The sequence below is a fragment of the Hibiscus syriacus genome, unplaced genomic scaffold (genome assembly GCF_006381635.1).
Source record: "Hibiscus syriacus cultivar Baekdansim isolate YM2019G1 unplaced genomic scaffold, ASM638163v2 tig00110198_pilon, whole genome shotgun sequence".
Classification (NCBI taxonomy): domain Eukaryota; kingdom Viridiplantae; phylum Streptophyta; class Magnoliopsida; order Malvales; family Malvaceae; genus Hibiscus; species Hibiscus syriacus.
Window position 1 is genome coordinate 1,186,022 of NW_024062623.1, and position 17,050 is coordinate 1,203,071.

The 17,050-nt window shown below is 30.7% G+C and overlaps 1 protein-coding gene across 2 annotated transcripts; it reads right to left on the reverse strand.

The window, feature by feature from the left end:
* Nucleotides 1-5,466: 5,466 nt before the first annotated feature.
* On the reverse strand, nucleotides 5,467-16,566 carry LOC120218583 (WAT1-related protein At4g08300-like). 2 transcript variants are annotated; one of them, XM_039215515.1, is made up of 7 exons: nucleotides 16,342-16,566; nucleotides 16,118-16,180; nucleotides 15,882-15,998; nucleotides 15,563-15,800; nucleotides 15,307-15,465; nucleotides 15,081-15,232; nucleotides 5,467-5,724 (listed from the first exon to the last, which is right to left on the reverse strand). In XM_039215515.1, exons 1-7 carry the CDS (start codon nucleotides 16,533-16,535, stop codon nucleotides 5,637-5,639), a joined length of 1,011 nt encoding a protein of 336 aa, XP_039071446.1. In that variant the 5' UTR covers nucleotides 16,536-16,566; the 3' UTR covers nucleotides 5,467-5,636. The 2 variants fall into 2 exon arrangements, with proteins under 2 accessions (XP_039071446.1, XP_039071445.1); XM_039215514.1 differs by lacking the exon at nucleotides 5,467-5,724 and adding an exon at nucleotides 14,740-14,965.
* Between the last annotated feature and the right edge of the window lie 484 nt (nucleotides 16,567-17,050).

Sequence of the window (17,050 nt, forward strand, 5' to 3'; positions counted from 1 at the left end):
TACGAGTACTGTAAGTAGTTTGGTTAGGTTAATGATCACTTGTAGATATTAATTTGGTTTGATTAATGTTGGTCTGTAGATATTAATTGAACTCCACTATAGTATTATTATTTTTATTTTATAAATAATACCCATTAACATTAATAGATATTAATATTAGATTAGATATTTATTAAGTTAGAAGATATCAATAAATATTAGTTACCATTATTTAATTATCCTTCTAAAAACTATTTATATTATGTATCTAATTTTAATTGAATTAAAAAATGTCGACAAATACATTTTACACCGATTGAAATTTTCTATATATACACTATTTTTAAATTTATTTATAAAATTAAAATATGATTACATATTTTTTATTCACTAATTTAAACAAAACAAAAAAATGCAAAACAAACGAAGATTTGATTAGTATTTTATGTCAGTATGCATTTGGGTATCTGAATTTGATTTCAATATTTAATTTGATAATTAAGTTTTTTTTTCATTTAATTACATATTTTAACTTAACTTTAAGATTCAATTTTGCACTTAAACTTTTGTTAGGTCAAATCAAGTACCTGAATTTGACCTTTCGGTTTAATTTGATATCTAATTTTTTTTTTTGGTTCAAATAGATATCAACTTGGTTTCTTGATTCAAATCGATTAGAAGTCGTAAGTACTTATTTGAATGAAAAATAAAGTTAAGGTACCTAATTAAAAAAAATATTCATGTACTGAATTGAATTCTGAAATTAAACTTAGCTGCTTAATTCGATAAAAATAATAAATTGAAATACTAAATATATATTTACCAAGTATTTCAAACATCAATCAACATAAGTATGCTATAAATTCACCAATTCTTGTAATTATATGAAAATATTTACTTGTAGTAAGAAAAAATAAAAATATTTACTTGATTAGTATCTTTCACCATGTGTACTCAAAAGTTGTAATGTTTTTCACAAAAAGTGTTAATATTATTAATATCAACCATTTATTTATATTGTGTGATAAGATATTACCCCTGTATATAATTATTACCGTTAGGGGGTGTTTGGATGGGGGAATGTGGGATTCATATGGGAATGAAATCCACATTCCCCCGTTTGGTTAGCCCGAGAATCTCATTCTCGGTAATGTAAGATTACCAATAGTGGATTTTTTGAGGTATATTACCGGGAATGTCATTACCTCTCTTTCCTTAGGTATTGTTGGATTCCCGACGTTTTGGACTAAAATGCCCTTAATTTTTTTTAAATATAATTTTTCTGTCATTGAATAATAAAAATTATACGAAGGTTAAATTACAAATTTATCCTTAAACTATTTTAGATTTACAAAAAAAATCTATAATTAAAATTTTATATGAAGTTCAGGGGTTAAAATAAAATTTTACCCTTTCATTAAACCTTTTTATATTTTCAATTTTGTAAAAACATTATATAAATTTTATGAATTTATTTTTTTAAAGAAAATATATAAATATTTTCCAACTTGTTAAAAAACAAATATATAATAAGGACAATTTAGTCAAATATACATTCTAATAATCTTTTATTTATTTAACCAAACACGGTAATCTTACATTCATGCTAAGCCAACCAAACACAAAATACAACATTTCCAGTAATCTTATTCCCTGGTAATCTTACATTCCCACTGGTAATCTTATATTTCGTGAACCAACCGCACCCTTAGTATGAACCATGGTGTTTTTATTTTATGGTCTCCTTTTTCATGCCAAAATAGGCCCTAAAAATTTAAAAGAGAAGGAATTGTATACATTCAGACTTGCTGGACAAGAGACAACAACAATTTTTTAACCGTTGAGATTATTTGATTTCGTACCATTTTTGAATATATATATATATATATATAATTTATATTTAAAATTTATGATTATTCCTTTTTATAATATTATTTTGAAAATTCGAATAATTAAAATAAAATATATTTTCCCGTTACATTTAACACTTATTTAAAACTAACTTGTTGGTACTACTGTTAATTGTTTGTTCTCTGCTTTTTTTGGGGGGGGGGACTAACTTCATATTTAATAAAGTATCAGTCAATAAAAAATAATGTATCTTCTAAATGCATCGTGTTCTTTAAAAAAATCAGAAAAATGAAATTAAATCCTAATAAAATTTTAGAATGCCTATCATTTTATTTTAACAAAATGAAAAGAATAGATAAAAAAATATTTTACTGCATAAGATAAAAAAAATAGGGGAGAGAGAGAATTAATAATAGATGGGTAAATTACACAAACCATCAACTTTTTTATCACTTCTATTTTGGTCATTAAAGTTTAAAAATGTTCAATTTAATCATTGAACTTTCAAATTGTCATTCTTTTAGTCCCTATGTCATTTATTTATCTCATTTTTTTATTAATCTTTTAGACTGATCACCATGTCAACCATTGTTGTTAGCGGACATTAGACTCAAAATTTTCATATTAATTTATTTTCATCCCCTGAGCCTGAATTTGACCTCCGTTTCACCCAAATCCACATCAAGTAGATCCTAAACTATGAATATCAATTAAACCCTAAATCAAAATTTGAACCGCATAACCCATTATAATCATAAATCATGTTTTCATTCTCAGCCCTCTAGTGGTCAGATGGAGAATCTCAATGGTGAAAAGGTGAATGTTGATGAGAAGAATATTATATCTCAAAATTGAGATGATTTGACAATCAAATGTTGAGATCAACGAAAGAGAAGGTTGTAAATTTTTAGAGACTTTTTGAGGATTTTGAAGTTTCTATGAGAAATTAAAGTATTGGAAGAAAATATGAGTCAAACAACATTATTGTTGGTCGTAAGTGATGTCGAACAGTGGTAGTTCAACGAATTGAAGTTTTCAAACAATAGATTCATGGAACTTAAGGTATTTTATGTTTAAACAGACGCTGAATTAATTTTCAAACAATAGTGGTGGTGACCGATGGTGATGAGAATGACGGTAGACACTGCGGTTGAAATTCGAGTTTGGTTCAAGTTTAAGGAGATAAAGAGATAAGAAGAAGAAGAAGAAGAAGAAGAAGAAGAAGAAGAAGAAGAAGAAGAAGAAGAAGAAGAAGAAGAAGAAGAAGAAGAAGAAGAGGGAAAATAGCTTATTATAGGGATCTAAAATGACGTCGTTTTTGTCCAAATTTGAATATATATATATATATATATATATATATATATATATATAAAAGAGGTTAGGATCCACTTACAACCAGTGTAAAACTCTTAGTTTTACACTCTTTTAGGATCGTTGGATGATGAAAATTAAAGGCTGAAATGAATCTTTTTTCACTGAATATATTATCATTTCTTACTGTTAATCTTACCCTTTGATTTCTTTCATTTAATTGTCCTAAAAAGGTGTAAAACTCTTAATTTTACACAGAGTGTAATGAGAAAGAGGGGAGAGAGAGATGAAAGTATCAAAGATGAACCTTACTTTGTTAATATAAACAAAATATACGTACAACCATACATTGAAGCATATTACCATGACTTACTTTTCAATTCATTAAGTCTATTAAAATTTAATTGAACGGGTTGGAAAAATAGTCCCAGTAATTAGGGAGGTACATGGGTTAGGTCAGGTCGGATTTTCGGTCAACCCGACCCGAAAATTATATACTCTCCATCCGAATCCGACTCGACCTGAAAAATATACATCTTCTACCCGACCCGATCTTTTGAGATAAAATCCAAATTCGACCTAACCCGACTCGAAATAATATATTTATTAAAAAATTATTATTTTTATTCATTAAAAATAGATATTTAATTAAAAAAATAGTATATAGAGAGCCATTATTGTACTTATCCCTAAATATAACAGTAAAATATATATTTTTCTCGGGTCGGATTGGGTTGGTATTTTTCACCATAAACCCAAACTCGACTTGACCCGAACCTAATTTAAAAAAAAATAATCCGATCGGGTCGAAATCGATCAAATTCGAGTCTCATGCCTATCTCTACCCGTAATTGATTTTTAGAGTCGACTAAAGGATCAAATACTGCTGATTATATATAAATCAATTTTAATTTATATTATTAAAATAATGAAATTTTAACTATATAAAGGGGGAGGAGAAAATGGAGGCAAGATGTTAGACACACAACAAGCTAGCAGAGGGCCTCAGCATTTATAATGAAAATAAATACACCATAAAATAAAAAGCCCGCTGCCTGCCCCATCTGGGTAGCTGGGGGAGAACAAACTATTAATTGGTTAACAAATTTATCCTCCCTTTATATTTGGGGTAAAGAAAATGAAAGAAGGAACAAAATAGGCAGAGCACTATTATTTCTGCCCTTACTTTTGCTAACACATCTTTATTAATTCCTTGCCTTTTAACATAACTTCATCTATTACTTGTTCTAGTTGCAAGTCATTGACACAAAATTCTATGTTTAAAAGTTATATAAAAAATTTAGGGTTATACAATCTTTTAGGAGATGCGAAACTAGATCATTAATAGAAAATACTTAAACCATATGTGAATTTGATATTTTCAAGGGGTGCGACCACACCCCCAACATCACCTCGATCCATTTATGATTGTGAGTTATGAACTTATGATGAATAGAGATCTAAAAGTTTTACGGACTAAATAAAAAAATACTTAAGTTTACATATCAACGGGCTCTAGAAAGAATTTTCAAATACTAATTAAGTATAAATTATCAAATTTAGGGGTCAAAAATTAAATCAATTTTTTTGCGTAGAAAAGTAGAAACTCATTTATTACAACTCGGTCCTATTGGAGAGCAATATTGCGTCAGAACGGCCCCCATTTATCACAAGTGGCATCTTGCAAGACCCTAATATTCTGTGTCTTTGTAAGTAAATTTATCCTTAAATCAGATGATGTATTCAGTCCATTTGATTCAACCTATATATGAGCAAAGATTTTCAGCTTATGAGTCGTCTTTGGTGAATAAATCATTCGATGAATTATTCGTAAATCATTCGTTTATGTTTATTTATTAGATTAAATAGATATGTGTCACGTAAAATATAATACGAATATGATCCTCACACTTATATGAATTCGTATCATAATTGTTAAATGCATTTCTCTCTCTAAGTATGATTCTCTGCAAGTGTTTTACATGAAATCATCTAAGCTATATTACTTGGATTACCTAGATTCAAATGTAACTATCAGGATGTAAAACAAAGATATTCCAATCAATATAAAACAAATGATGAACCTGGAACAACTTTAGCTGTTTGATTCCTATTCTGGGTATTTAGAGTAGATCATTTTTGTTATAGCATTTGATGAGTTTAAGCTTATGGAAATCAACTATTTGTGCAACGAACATAGGCACACTTCATTTTTTCATGACCAAATTTAGAAGCCTCAAGAGTACAATTAAATTACTTTAAATGCAGAGCAGCTTATAAAGAGAAAGAGAAGGGATGGTTACATAGTGATTTTTTTCTGGTTTGCGGGTAACAACAACTCTGCTAGGAATTTAATCAAACACTTGGAAGGCAACAATTTTCATGTTCCTTGAGCGGAGAAGGGAGTCTTTGAAGCTGGAACAGTAACAATTTTGGCGATTCCATTGATCCCATCATCAAAAGTGATAGGCAATTCCTGCAGGGCATTGGCTTTCTCACCTGTTTCTGAGTCTTTCACATCTTTGCTTTTGCCCCCACACCACTGTGAAAAGGCCTGTGACTATGATAATGGCTCCAAGAATGCTGAAATTTTTAGGGGGGAAAATGAGAAAACCAGTGGAGAATCCACTAATAAATGAGGTTTCTTAATTGTTTAATTAGTAAACTTCGTTATTGTGATCCCAGGATTAATGGAATATATACTTTTGGTGTCAAGTGGTTTGCACTTTGCAACCATAACTTCCAAGGTGGATTTTTTCTGCTAAATAATGGCCCCTAATATTGCAGTGATGATCATACATAGAGGGCTGAAAGATGTTACGAAAACCGGCCCTCGTCGCCTGATCACGACTCCTTGCACGTAATACGCGATGCCGGAGCAAACTATTCCCTTATCAATCACACAATTTTGATATTAATATTTAATAGTTTGAAATACTTGTGTTTCATGTGCAATATGATCATAGGCACTTACAGAGTACGTTGCAGCGAGAAGCCTCGAGTCCCAACCGAGTTTCAACGCGCTTAGGTCGCGAACCATGACGAGTGACACACCTGCACCTTCAACCATTCCCATGAAACATATCATTGCTGTAAGAGAGAGCTCTGCAGGGTACTGCTTCAATGTGAAAGACTGAACCAGAAAACATAACCATATGATAGCTCAAACATAAGTAGTTTCAATCAATTTCGTGTTTTTTCATCGGATTCAGACTCACTTGCAAAATAAAGAAGCTAGACCAGCTGCAGATTCTTCCAAGAAGCAGTATTGTGCCAGTAACCCAGTGTTTATCCGTGGATTCGGCTGTGGTTCCATGGTGGGTGGCTCCCCCTGACTTGATGAAGTCAATAATGGGACCTTTGTATAAAGTCATCACCATTGCTCCTATGACTGTGATTGCTGTTCCAATGATCTTTGCTACGCTTCTCATCTTCTTAACATTCACCTTCTCTAACCTGAATTCGGCATCGTTATCGTGTATTAAAGACGGGTAAATTCGTTTGATCTTGGTGAGGAATGGCATGTTTTTTACTCACCTGAAAATCATTGCCAATATGAAGGTAACAGCAGGAAGCATGTTGACAAAAGCTGACGAATATGTTGCTGTTGTAAACTTCATTCCCAGATAATATAAGTTTTGGTCAAGCACTGGCCTGTAACATCCAATCATTATATTTAACATCCATAATATATACATATGTATATAAATGTGCGCATTTATTTGCATAAAGGTGCACATTAAAACGTTTAGAGCATTACTCAAGGAAACCAAGAGCTACAATCCTGAGGAAGATAGGGAGGGTCATCTTTGGCCTTATTTTCCTGTATAAAAAAGAACGTGAAACGGAATTTAAATCGCGACCATAAGGTAACATTACAGTCGTTATTTTGCAATTTCGATTCCCATTGCCGTCAATATTTTCGGCAATAGATCGAGACTGTAACTTAAATCCGTAAAGGAAAGGAAGTGGGAGGAAGAAAGAGGAATGTTTCGAGAACGAAAGCAAAGGGTGCAATGACAATGGTGGCGACGACATGTCGGTAGGTAGCGAGGATGAAGTTGCTCATGCCATGTTTCAAACAAACCATGGAGACTATGTACATCCCTGCATATCCAAACTGCTGGGAGACCATTGCAAGGTAGGGTTTCGCTTTGTTCAACACGTTACACAAAGCTCCCATTGTCTCTCTCTATTATCTCTCTACTCTACTTTGCTCTTAGGCTTGCCAACTTCACGATTGAGGAATGGCCCTTCTTATAGCCAAGAAAATGCTTGAGGTTAAACAAAACGTTGAAGTTTAAAGTTCGAATTTTAATATCGGTAATCCTTTTTCGATTTTGTAATTGTATTAATACAAGGCACTAACCCTTGCTTAATTTAAATTCCCTTATCCATTAAGCAAAAACTCTGCACTATTGCTAGAATCCTTTTTACTTTGATGATTGAATCATATATATATGTATGCTTATCTATGAATATGATGCTTTTGGGTTGCTTATTATTATTTTGGTGGGAAGTGGGGATTTGATTCATTGACCACCCAATCAGGTTTTAGGTTAAGTGCTTGTGATGCATGCCAAAGTTATTTGGCTTTTTGTGTTTGATAGTTGGGTGCCATGCAGGGGCGTGGCTGAGGCGTTTGGCCCAAAAAAAAAAAAATAGGGGCTCCGAAATTGAATATATCTATTAGTTGTTGTCATTAATAAATATAAAAATAGGGTTCCGAAATCAAGTATATCTATCAGTTGTTATCATTAAAAAACATAAAAATAGAGGCCCCGAAATCAAATATATCTATCAGTTGTTGCAATTAAGAAGCATAAAAATAAGGGTCTCGGAATCGAATATATCTAGAAAATAGGGGTCCCTTTATAAGAATTTGTACAGGGCCCCGACAACCTAGCCACGACCCTAGTGCCATGGGAAATTTGGCCACTATTTTAAAGTCATTTATTTTTTTAAATATATATTTTTAATATCAATATTTATATATTATTGGGAGATTAGTAATTAATCACTTAGACTTATGGGAATGAACGTCAACACTATTCATCAATTAAATTAAAGGAAGTTTTTAAAGTTTGAGGACTAATTAGTATATTAAACCTTTAATCTCCCTTGTCAATAAACTAATTAATTTTTGTAGAAGAAAATTGGAGCAGACCATTTGTTGAAACTTTTCAACAAATTGCCCGAAATTTGGTCATGTCTTGTCTATCAATTCCATTGATAAAAAAATGCTACCTTCCTTTACTAAAGAATGGGAATATTTGCTAGATATGATAGTTAAGTAAATATTAACGAATCAATCAATTAATATAGTTTATTTATAGGATGAGTTTACATACCAAAAAAAGTAATAAATAATTAGTTTTTTTAAATAAATAATGAGTTGAATGTTTCATATATAACAAGTCAAGTCAAATAGTGTGGGAATAATGTTTAAAATAATAATAATTATTAAAATGGACTCAAGCAATATTATTTGTAAATATAATAATCTTTTGATAAAGACACACGTAAGAAGTGTCTTTCAAAATATGTGTTCTGTGGGTGTAAAAAGTGTTATTTTCACGTTGGCGTCATTCAATATCAAAAGTTATTATCAATTAACTATTATAACGATTATTAAATTTTGTTAATCATAATTTATTCATTAAGAAGTAGTTAACCGTTATTAATGATTTGATTATAAGATAACCTATAATTAACCTATTAAAATATTTTTCAGATATAACACAACTTAAAATTTTTAAATTTTCATAAAATTTACCACAATAAAAACATATATATTTGTAAAAAAAACTTACTTATTTGTAAATGTATTTTATTTTATAGAAATATATATATATATTACAAGATATATTCATCTTTTTACAATTTAAAATCTCCCGTGTATATTTATATTTTATAATTTAAAATTATATATTTCTTCCTTATATGCTTGATCTATGTGCTCCTATATAAGATAAACACGATAACTAAAAAATAGAAGTCATGTAAATATTAATAATAAAGAATGATAAGTAGTGATGGGATCGTTAGAAGGACTCGGCTCTCAATTTTTTTATGATAATATTTTAGGTGCATTTTAATTTAAATATTAATTTAATAAAATTTTTGTAATTTTAATTTTAAATTTTAATATTTAATAAATTAATATTTTTTAATATAAAATAATTCATCCACAATTGATCCTAACTCGTTCTAAACCGCATGGGGAGAAATGCAAAGGAAGGTGCTTTGGCGTTAGGATTTCAACGTCAGAATCCGGTTGGGTTGGCCGAACCTACATCGGTAAGATTCCAAATATATGTGTTTATGTTTCCCGCATCTTATGCCAACTTTTATTTAACCTTTTATATCATAATATCCGATGAGGCCCTAAGTGGCATATCGAGGGATGAATATAGAATTTTATATTATGATGTAAATTTATAAAATTTTATAAGATTAAAAATAAATTATTAATAAAATTATAAAAAAAATCTAAAATATATGATAATTTATAATTTTTACGATATAACGTGATTAAGCCTAAGCTAGAAGTTATAGATTCTAGTTGGGTGGGGGAGAACCGCCTACGATTATTGTGAATGTGATGCAATAGCTGGCTCGTTAATATATTCTGATGCATCCACTCATCCGAATGTTTTAAATTCGTAAATTAAGATAATTTTATTTTGTGTAATTTGATCTTATTCCATATATATATATATATATATAAATAAGGTTCCATTAACATATATAAAGTTAAAAGTTAATGGGAATGCATCTTCTCTTGGTAGAGCCTCGTCAATGGAATAATTTGTCTCGTCAGGTGAACAATACTGCATGTAATACTAGAGCACATGAAATATAGAATAAACTATCCGAGGTGTTTTTGGTTTTTGTTCCGTCTTATTTTCATCATCGAAATTTGAAATGTTAAATTTTAATCATTTGTATTAATGATTTATTATAATTTAGTCACCAACCCATTGAGCTATTAGCTCTTATTATTTTAATGATGTGATACACTAATTAAAAGGGTTAATTTCTGTTTTGACCCTTAAAATTTAAATAAAATAAAAGCTAACGAATATTAATCTAAAACAAATGTTAATTCGGAAAAGTACACTAATTTTACAGAACTGAATTCCATACAAAAAGGTTTTAACATATACCAAAAGCATGTATATTTGTCAAAACATTGACATGACAAAAAAAATAATTTGATATTTTGGTTAGAAATTCCAACTTTTATTACAACTCGTGTCAGGGAAGGTTGGAAGGGCAAAAACATGGTAAGTTAGCAGTCTTTTACTAAAAGCAAACCTAAGGACTAGGAAGGTTATTATTATTATTATTATTATTATTATTATTATTATTATTATTATTATTATTATATTTGTTTAACCAAGTTTGAATATGAATCAAGCTAAGAGATAATCGGACACTTATTGATGTAGGGAGTAAAAATTAGACCATTATTTTCATATGTAATGGGATAAGGGGAGGAGGTAGGATAGTAAGATGTCCCTAACGCCAGGTTGAGAGCAGTTTTCGTGGGAGACCTCCGAATTATGAATTGTTCCCCGTGGGACTCGATCCCACGACCACAAGGTTAATAGCCTTGCGCTCTACCAACTCAGTTGGACGGACATATGTTCAAACTTTTGGGGTAATCACACTAGGGGTCCCCCGAAGTTAGGCGTGTTTTACGTTTTGGCCTCTACTTTAAGGGTTATTCACTCTTTAGTCCTTTATTTAATTATTTATGTTTATTTAATTTCAGCATTTTACTTTTTTAATATTTATTGTTCCAGCCTTTTAATCTCCTGCAATTTGGTTCTAATCTTTATTTTGCTTACTTATTGACCACAATTATGAGTAACTATTCCCTTATTAATTAGTCAAAGTTACTATTTTTTAGTTCCTATATTCGAAATGTCACTTAATTTTTACCTTCATTTTAATTTTCCTTTTATTTTGCATGTAATTACTTTAAATTTACTTTCCATCATAATATGCATTTGCGTTAACTTATTCTATTTTGCATTTGTTTATTAAATATTGATTCTCTTTATTCTCTGTTCTTTTATTTCTAAGGATTATTTCTTTTTTTCTTATGGTTATGTGCGTATGCTCATTATTATATTATAAAATAATATTAAGTGTGGTAATGTATATATTCATATATGTTTTATAATTGTATTAAATGTATTACCTAAGGTAAGTACGTTTCCTAGCACGTATTTTTTATGTGGGCTAAAATTAAATATCTATCAAATAGTTTAATACTCTTATAGATATTATAAATATGTTTGTAATATAAATTTACTTACATCGCCCTTTTTTCCCGTTATTTCTCATTACTTTATATCAATTTATAAATATTAAACATTTATTTAATAAAAGTCCTTTTAAGGATATATATAGTATTTTGATATATTTGATTATATGTGTTTTTTAAATACCATTAAAGTTGTTGTTTTTTTCAATTTAGTCTCTCTACCTGTTTTAATTGCTTTTAATTTTTTCTTGTAATTTTGCATGCTTTGTAGTATGGTCCTAGAGTACCTCCATTTGTATTCATTTCACTTTAGTCCTTAAATTTAAGAGAATTTTTAATTTGGTATTCGTTTTTGCTCGAGGTTGCATTTTAATTATTTGATCCAAAATTTGATTAAAATTGAATAGGTTAATAATTAGAGCCTCCATTTTAGGTTTAATTTCAAACATAGTCCATTAATTTAGGAAAAATTTTAATTTGGTCATCGCTTTTGCCCAAGGTTCATTTTAATTATTCGATTCAATAATCGATTAAAATTAACTAGGTTAATTATTAGAGTCTTCACTTTAGGCTTAATTTCATATTTAGTCCTTTCATTCAAGAGAAATCTTAATTTGGTCCTCGCTTTTGCTCGAGGTTCCATTTTAATTATTTGATCCAATAATTGGTTAAAAATTGATCAGGGTTAATATTAAAGCCTATATTTTTAGGTTTAATCCCCCTAGGTTCTTTAAATTTCATAATTTGACACTTTAAGTTAGAGGGAAGCCTTAATTAATTCACTTAGTATAATTAGGTTCCATTACTGATTGCCTAATTGCATTTTGTTTTTAAAATAAGACAATGTTCATTTATTAGGTGTTAGTAGTGTACCTCCCGCTTTTGCCTTGGGGTGACCGTTATCGATTCCTGAAGTAAATCAACATCATTTTTAAAACCCCGCATCATAATTTCTAAATTATTAAGGCTATGTTCATTTATTAGGATTGATAACGAAGCTTCCGCTTTTCCTTGGGGGTGGTCGTTATTGGTCTTGGTAAATTGACATCATTTTCAAAACATGCATACATAGTGATTTTTAATAAAATTTTGAACTCAAAATTTCCAAATTTTAAAATATAGGATAATCGGCTAGGTACCAATTTCGGGTGTTGTGGGGGTGCTAATCATTCCCTACACGTAACTGACTCTCAAACCTGACTTATGATTTCGCATACCAAAACTTGATATTTTTTAGTAAAATAAAATGTTTTATTAAAATTATCTGATTTTAAGTGTTTCAATCTCACCTTAAAAATGATTGGTGGCGACTCCCATTTTTTCATAAAATCATTTATTTTCCAAAAACGTCGGATCGATCTTCCCACCGAAAATCGATTATGACAATACTATTTACACATTATAATTAGAAAGTCCTAAAATTTCAATTATAAATTATTCATAATTAGATTTTTCCATGATCGAGTGACTCATCCTATACATCTTAAATCAAATTTAGATAAAACGAATTTTGGTAACAAGTCAACCTGACCTAATATAAATATAAATTAAATAATTTAATATATAACTTTATTTAATTTTGATTATAGAAAATAAATTTTAATATAAAATATTTTATTTTATTATTTTAAAAATAAAATAGATAATTTTCATATTTTTTAATCTTTATTGTTGTTTGACGTTTATCAAAGGATAACAATAAATATTTGAATCATTAAAGTCCCATAGATAACTTAGATAAAAGAAATATCAGTTTCTTCTTTAATTTTATTTAGTCGGCGGCAATACCAATTTTGATATTGGTCGCCAACCGTCGATTTTCTTTTTTTCATTTTTTATTTTGTTAATAAATAATAACCTTATTTTGTGACACGCTTTTCATCATCTTTCTTGGTGTTTGACTGTTCTTTTTATTTTATATTTTTTCAGAATTAGATTTCAAGACCCTACAATTGATCAAGATCTTGCTGATCTTCCATGCTTTAGTCCCTTAGATTGAATTTAAATACGTAATTTTTGCATTCGTGGATAGTTTTCTCACGACTCTCGGCTCTAATTTGCAATTCTCGATGGACTTTCAATAGTTTAATCCCCTTTTATGATTCATTTATCGATGCAGTCAAATTTTTTTGTATATATTTTTCGTTCGAGTCTTTTGGTTGAGTTTTTAACATTTTTTCATGTATGGTCCTTGTATGATCTATCTAAAGTGGATAGTTCATTGTACCAAGGCTTCGCCTTGGCTAATCTGGTCCGACCCACGTCGCACACCTGGCTTTGGCGGGTGGGTCTCACAACATGAATATTTTTGCATACACAAAGACTCGAACTTGAGACATTGCTTAAGTGATATTAAGTTAATTACCACTTGAATCAACCCTTGTTGTAATCCCTTATTGTAATTTTGGATGTTTTTACTTTTTAATAAGACTAAAGGTTTCTATTAAAAATATATATTTTCTTTTTATCTTGATAATTTTTTTCATGTTTTTATTTTTAATTATTTCATTTGAATTGTTATTTTGAAAATTTTAATAATCATTAAAAGTTATATTTTTTTCTATTTTTTAATTTCTTACAAAAAAATTAAATTTTCAGTTAAAATTATCATTTGAATTATTTTATATCACATGTCCTATAAAACAAAATTTTCTTCTTACAAATGCTTTAAAAATTAACATCTGATAAAAAATTGAGACGAAGAGAATAATGTAAATGAATGGGCCAAATTAAGTAAGCCTTCTATTAAAATCAAACACAGAAGCCCAAAATATTCCAACTATGGAATTTAGATTTTAGAATTTGAATAGATTTTAAAGATAATATAAATTAAGTAATAAAATATTTTATAATATAATATTTATGCTTATTTTTAAATTCATAAATTTACTAGATACCTATTTAATAGTGATTTTAATTTTTTTAATACAAATTCTTTAGTTATTTTGTTTAGATTAGATATTTAATGATTATTTAGTTATTTTCGTAGTCATATATAGATATAGAGACGAAGGTAAAATTTTATATCACGACGCATAAATTTAAGAAATTATTCCCATCAAATCCATAATCAAAGAAATCCCCTGCTACTACTGATGGTTTCCAACATGAACAAGACTCGAATTCTGAGTTAAACTACTAGAACTTGGATTCTGAGTCGACCGATTATGATTGCTAGTATTATCGTTATTGAAATTGGTATTTGTATCCTTGGGTTCTTCTCCATTCACCTATTACTGCAGAACTATTCTATCATCTTAACCAAGATCCAAAACACTGTTTAGGTTGATGGATCACGGCTCGTACACTCTTCGAGCTCCTCATGTTCCTCGAGTGGTGGTGAAGGGTGTCTTTGAAGCTGGAACAGTAACAATTTTGGAAATTCCATTGATCCCATCATCAATGGCGGTTGCTCTAGCTTTGCCTGTGATAGGTAGTTCTTGCAGGGCAGTGCTTTTGTCATCTGTTTCTGACTCTTTCCCATCTTTGCTTTTGCCCCATATCACTGTGTAAAGGCCTGTGACTATGATAAGTGCTCCGATAATGCTGAAATTATTAAAGAAAATCGATGATATGAGAAAACCAACAAGGAAAGGAAACTACTTTACAATGCTTTCTGTCTGTGTCAGAAAAAGAGTAAACTTTGTAATTTGCACCATACCTTCCAAGGTGGATTTTTTCTGCTAAAATGATGCCCCCTAGCATTGCAGTGATGATCATACATAGAGGACTGAAAGATGTTACGAAAACCGGCCCTCGTTGCCTGATCACGACTCCTTGCACGTAATACGCGATGCCGGAGCATACTATTCCCTGATTGATCACAAGATTTTGATGTTAGTAGTGTTTAAATACTTGTGTTTCATGTTATGATCATAGGCACTTACAGAGTACGTTGCAGCGAGAAGCCTCGAGTCCCAACCGACTTTCCAAGCACTTAGGTCGCGAACCATGACAAGCGACACACCTGCTCCTTCAACCATTCCCATGAAACATATCATTGCTGTAAGAGAGAGCTCTGCAGGGTACTGCTTCAATGTGAAAGACTGAACCAGAAACCATAACAGAGTGTTAGCTCGAACATAAGTAGTTTCAGTTGGATTTTGTTTTTCTTGTTAGACGGTTCATTGGATTCGGACTCACTTGCAAAATAAAGAAGCCTGACCAGCTGCATATACTTCCAAGAACAAATATTGTGCCAGTAACCATGTGTTTGCTTGTGGATTCGGAGGTGGTTCCATGGTGGATAGCTCCCTCTGACTTGATGAAGTCAATAATGGGACCTTTGTATAAAGTCATCACCATTGCTCCCATGACTGTGATTGCTGTTCCAATGATCTTTGCTACACTTCTTATCTTCTTCACATTCACCTTCTCTAACCTGAATTCGGCATAGTTATCGTATATTAAAGACGGGTAAATTCGTTTGATCTTGGTGAGGAATGGCATGTTTTTGCCTCACCTGAAAATCATTGCCAATATGAAGGTAACAGCAGGAAGCATGTTGACAAAAGCGGATGCATATGTTGCTGTTGTCATCTTCATTCCCAGATAATATAAGTTTTGGTCGAGCACTGGCCTGAAACATCCAATCAGTAATGTTTAACATCCAGAAAATATATATATGTATATAAATGTGTGTATGCAATTATGAATTTATTTGCATAAAGGTGCACATGGAAGGGTTTAGAGCATTACTCAAGGAAAGCAAGAGCTACAATCCTGAGGAAGATAGGGAGGGTCATCTTTGGCCTTATTTTCCTGCATAAAAGAAGGCAAAGGGGAATTAAAATCGCGACCACAAGGTAACATTACCATCGTTATTTTGCAGTTTTGATTCCCATTACCGACAATGTTTGCGGCAATAGATCGAGACTGCAACTTAAATTCGTAAAGGGAAGGGGGGGGGGGGGAAGAGGAACCTTTCGAGAACAAAGGCAAAGGGTGCAATGACAATGGTGGCGACGACATGTCGGTAGGTGGCGAGGATGAAGTTGCTCATGCCATGCTTCAAACAAACCATGGAGACTATGTACATCCCTGCATATCCAAACTGCAGGGAGACAATTGCAAGGTAGGGTTTCACTTTGTTCAACACATTGCACAAAGCTCCCATTGTTTCTCTCTATTATCTTCCTCTCCTCTCCTCTTGCTCTTAGGCTTGACAACTTCACGAATGAGAAATGGCCCTTCTTATAGGCAGCAAAATGCCCGAGGCTAAAAGAAACAAAGCCAGCAAAACCCGAAATAGATTTAAAGTTGGAATTTTAATATCTCTAATATTTAATTGTATTAGTACAAGGCACTAACTCTCACTTAACGTAGATTCCACTATCCATCGAACAAAAACGCAGCACTATTGTCCGAATCCTTTTACTTTGATGATAGATTTCCATTAATTTAATGTATGATGCTTTTTCTTTCGATGATTCGAGTTCGAACAATATTTTTTACAAAAATATTTGCGAGTTCATTCAAATAAAAAAATTCAATATCAAAACAGAGAATCTAAAAAAAAAACTTCTCATATTTTAATTTATATATGGAATTCATTATGATTTGCTCTGTGTATGATAGATTACTGTTGGAAACCTATGTTATTTGTCTCCTTTACTCAATTTATAAGGATGA